The sequence below is a fragment of the Lampris incognitus genome, chromosome 4, assembly GCF_029633865.1.
Source record: "Lampris incognitus isolate fLamInc1 chromosome 4, fLamInc1.hap2, whole genome shotgun sequence".
NCBI lineage: Eukaryota > Metazoa > Chordata > Actinopteri > Lampriformes > Lampridae > Lampris > Lampris incognitus.
In genome coordinates, this window is record NC_079214.1 from 71,983,143 (window position 1) to 71,987,484 (window position 4,342).

General features: G+C 44.5%; 1 protein-coding gene across 1 annotated transcript; it reads left to right on the forward strand.

Annotated features, from left to right (window-relative positions):
* Positions 1–1,910: 1,910 nt before the first annotated feature.
* LOC130112130 (paraneoplastic antigen Ma3 homolog) lies at positions 1,911–3,561 on the forward strand. The gene is made up of 2 exons (XM_056279423.1): positions 1,911–2,075; positions 2,737–3,561. The coding sequence occupies exons 1-2, from the start codon at positions 1,911–1,913 to the stop codon at positions 3,559–3,561; spliced, it is 990 nt and encodes a 329-aa protein (XP_056135398.1).
* The last annotated feature ends 781 nt before the right edge of the window (positions 3,562–4,342 follow it).

Genomic DNA, 4,342 nt, shown 5'->3' on the forward strand with positions numbered 1-4,342 from the left:
TTCTGCTCACATAGGAACCATCTCCCCCTGCTGGCGTTGTATGAGCACAGTGCCTAGTCCCACTGAGCTTGCATCTGCAATCACTTGTGTTGGAGCATCTTTATCAAAGTATGCTAGAGTTCCACCTTTCACCAGTCCATCTTTGAGTGCATTGAATGCTCTTTGCTCTCGACCGAAGGTAAATTTAGTGTCTTTTCTGGTTAAGCGGCTTAACAGTTCTGCCAGAGTTGCAAATTGTGGAATGAATCTGCTGCTATACCAAACAAGACCAAAAAAGCTTCTAACTTCTGAGGCATTTTCTGGCTCTCTAGCTTTCACTATTGCTCTAACTCTCTCTTCTGTAGGTCCAATGCCCTTGTTAGACAGCAAAATTCCCATGAAGATCAAGCAATCCATATTGAATTCACATTTTGCGTGATTCAAGGTAAGAGCACACTCCTGCAGACATTTCATGACAGTGTGTAGCCGTCTGGTGCATGAACGATGACATTGTCTGAAATATTTTCAACTCCCTCTATAACAGCTAGTGCACACGCTATTTCATGGTGATATTGTTCGCTGGCTGTAGACGCTCTGAAAATCAACCGTTTGTATCTATAGACTCTGTTGTGGACAGCAAATGTTGTGATCTGGCTTGATGATGGTGTCAACTCCAGTTGGTGGTAGCCCCACTTAAGATCCAGTTTGCTGAACACCATAGACCCATCCATGCCTTGCAGGATTTCATCTACTGTAGGTATGGGGTATCATTCCCTGACAATAGCAGTTTGGTTGATGCATATCAAGAGAGTCTATTTTTGGAATTGCATTTTGGCACAATTACTACTGGATTAACCCACGGAGTAGGTCATTTCACTGTTTCAATGATGACCATGTCTAACAATTCTTTTATTTTTTTTCTCTACAGGTCCCCTCAGAATAATTGGCATCTGCCTTAAGGGCTGCGCTACCGGCTAATCTCAGGATTGATGTAAAGACGGATTTGCTTGGTTTTTAGTTTTCCCACACCCTGGAACACATCGGGGTACTGTGCCTGTAACGACTGTTTCAGATCGACAACTGGTGCAATATTTGTGCAAATTCTCAATACGCCCAGCTTTACTGCTGTAGATGTAACCCAGTCACACAATGGGTTATTAATAATATCTGGTTAGATGTGATCCAGTTATCCCAGCAAAGGGTTAATATTGTGTTTTGATTGATTTGTGTAGAGCTATGCTTTCTAGCCAATGAGAAGCGTCTGCCTATCTGAAAGTCCCGCCTCCATTGCAGTAAGCTGCTGTGTGCGCGAGATTGTTAGGACGCACCACAAAAAACACACGTGCGATCTCTCGAGCTAAAAGTGAGAGAAAAAAAAAGTGAACGAAAGAATTCGCCATTGTCCGTCAGTGGGGAGACAATCGTCCTGTCTTCTCGTGTCTTTTGAATGATTGATTGTTCCTGACAAGGAACTGGCGAGCCACCACTCGGAACCAAGAAAAAAGAAGAATCTAACCCCACAAATCTCCCACACGCCTGGTGTGGTAGGACTCTGAAAAACACACACCCACACTTTTATTTTCTTTATTGAACTAAAAGCGCCTCCTGTATTAGGACCCGGGTCATTGGGGGATTATTGTATATTTCATTGTATAATTGTATGTGTACCTTTGAGTGTTGCAACTACAACACTAAATACTTCTACTTACCATTTTATCCTGGTTGTCCGGCTCCTATCATTTCTCAGTCCAGTTAATCACGACTCCTACGAACCTAGTAAAGAGGTGTACTTACCCTACGGTTACTACTACTTACCTTAGATGGTTATTAATCATCCTTGCAGGTTATTCCTTATCCAAGTGGTTTACACGGTAAAAATTTGGCGAGCCAGCCAGGAGTTGTGTGTACTGTGAAATATATGAGCCGCAGACATGGAAATCGTTGCAACTGAAAATATCAAAGTGCCTAACTCTCTCATCGTCAGTGGGTTGTCTAACACCGTGGTAGATGAGGAAGTTTTTGACTATCTTAAGACAGTAGGGTCAATCTCTAGGATAGTTAAGATCAGAGATGCAGAGTCTGAGTTTAATGACCATGTGATAGTTGAATTCGTATCCAGCGCTGCAATAGAGGAACTTGCTCTTTTCTTGCCAGATACCAGATCATGTTCCGCTGATCCCAAGGTTGAGTTTCGTATCCAAGCCCTGTCTAGTGTTTACAGTAGCCAGATAGGTACCACAGCGACTGATACGTTTCTGACACAGCTTAAGGGTGTAGCCAAACTGAGTGGGAAACCGTTTGCTGAGGTTTTGCGAAAGGAGTTGGCTAAGATTTCTGAATCCATTGGTATTGAGGGTGTTAGTGGTAACACTGCGCCAGCTGATGAACCAGCTTCGATCATTTCGCCTAGCAAACAGTGATATTCAGCACAGCTTCCCCCCAGCTTCTGTAGAAGTAAACCTGACCTCCGGTGAAACAACGTTTCATGTGGATTTTGCAACCACAGCTTCTCCTAGTAATAAGGGGAGAACAAACCCATTTCACTTACCTCCTGATCAGTTGAGCACGCCTGAAGTTCAGCGCGTAGTAGTGAAGCACATCGTAAAGAGCGGGGAAAGCAGTTCCCAATTTCATTCCAGGTTCAAACTGAGATCCTTCTCCGGGAAGTAACCTCTCCCTAACCACGAGGTTGACTATGAAACCTGGCGTAGCAGTGTAGAATTCCACTTGTCAGATCCTAATATATCTGACGTTCAGCTAGCAACAAAGATTGTTGACAGTCTGCTACTGCCAGCCTCCAATGTGGTCAAACCATTAGGTCCACGAGACTCCCCAAGAGCTTACCTGGATTTACTTGACTCCGCTTATGCGACCGTCGAAGATGGAGATGAGCTGTTTGCGAAGTTTCTCACCACTCAACAAAACGCCGGAGAGAAACCTTCCAACTACCTACACAGGCTCCAGACATCCTTGAACACTGTCGTGAAGAAGGCGGCAATTGCAGCAAGTGACGCAGATGCGCGGCTTCTCAAACAATTCTGCATAGGGTGCTGGAACAACCACCTGATCTCAACACTCCAGCTAGAGCAGAAAAAACTGATACCACCCACCTTCGCAGAGCTGTTGCTCTTATTGCGTACTGAGGAGGCCAAGCAAGCCGCCAAGTCCACTCGTATGAAGCAGCATCTGGGGCTCACAAAGACCAAAGCTCAGTCTAACGTGCAAGCTGCATGTTCCCCTGTGGATGATGAGTATCAAGATCCTTCCCTTGCTGATGGAAGTTCATCGGACATGGATGAAATCAAGAAGCAGCTCGCTGTTCTACAAACCCAGCTTGCCAACCTAACCACTTCCAAGGGAGGCAAGCAAAAGAAAAACAAGAAATCCAAGCCAAAACAAGAGAAGTCCGAGAAGCAGTCACCAACACCGCCTACTCAAGCAGTAGCCAAAAAGCCCAGACCGTGGTACTGTTTCAAATGTGGCGAAGACGGTCACATTGCTACTGGATGCAGCAATGTTGCAAACCCGACACTGGTCACAGCAAAAAAAGAGAGAGCTCAAAGAAAAGCAACAGGCTTGTGAAACAAAGTATGGAACAGAGGGTTCTTCTTTAAATGAGAAGTGAGTTCTGTTGAGGGACAAACATAAACTCAAAGTCAAACGAACTGTCCCGAATCCAATAAAAAGAGCAAAGCAAGCCTTAACTCACATAGGGTAGGCCAGAAAGTGAAACTCCCCAAAATCTGGTTGGTGATGTATGCACAGCCAATGTCATTGTGTCTGGTATAGAGTGTAACTGTTTATTAGATACAGGTTCTCAGGTTACCACGATATCACAGTCATTTTACGACAAACATCTTTCAGAGCAACCTATTAATCCTGTGAACCATACTCTTGAGGTAGAGGGGGCAAATAGTGAGCTTATCCCATATGTGGGCTATGTAGAGATCAGTGATAAGTTTCCTAAAGAGTTTATCGACACAGAACCAGAAGTACAAACATTAGCTTTGGTTGTACCCGACATCCGCTTTAACATTGATATGCCCTTACTCATAGGAACAAACACACTTGACACCCTTTATGAGCAATATTGCCACCACAAGAACCTCACCACATCTCTCTCTGGGTACTGTCAGGTCCTCAAAACACTTCAGATGAGACAGAAGCAGACCACTACTGGTCGACTTGGTTTAGTAAAGCTTAAGGGCCTTACACCAGAAATACTCCCAGCTGGTCAGAAGGTTATTTTAGAGGGTTTTGTCTGCTGTAAAGCAACGAGTAACGAGAGCTGGGCTTTACTAGAGCAGCCATCTATTTCATCTCTGCCAGGTGGGGTATTTGCAGACAGCTGTCTAGTCACTCT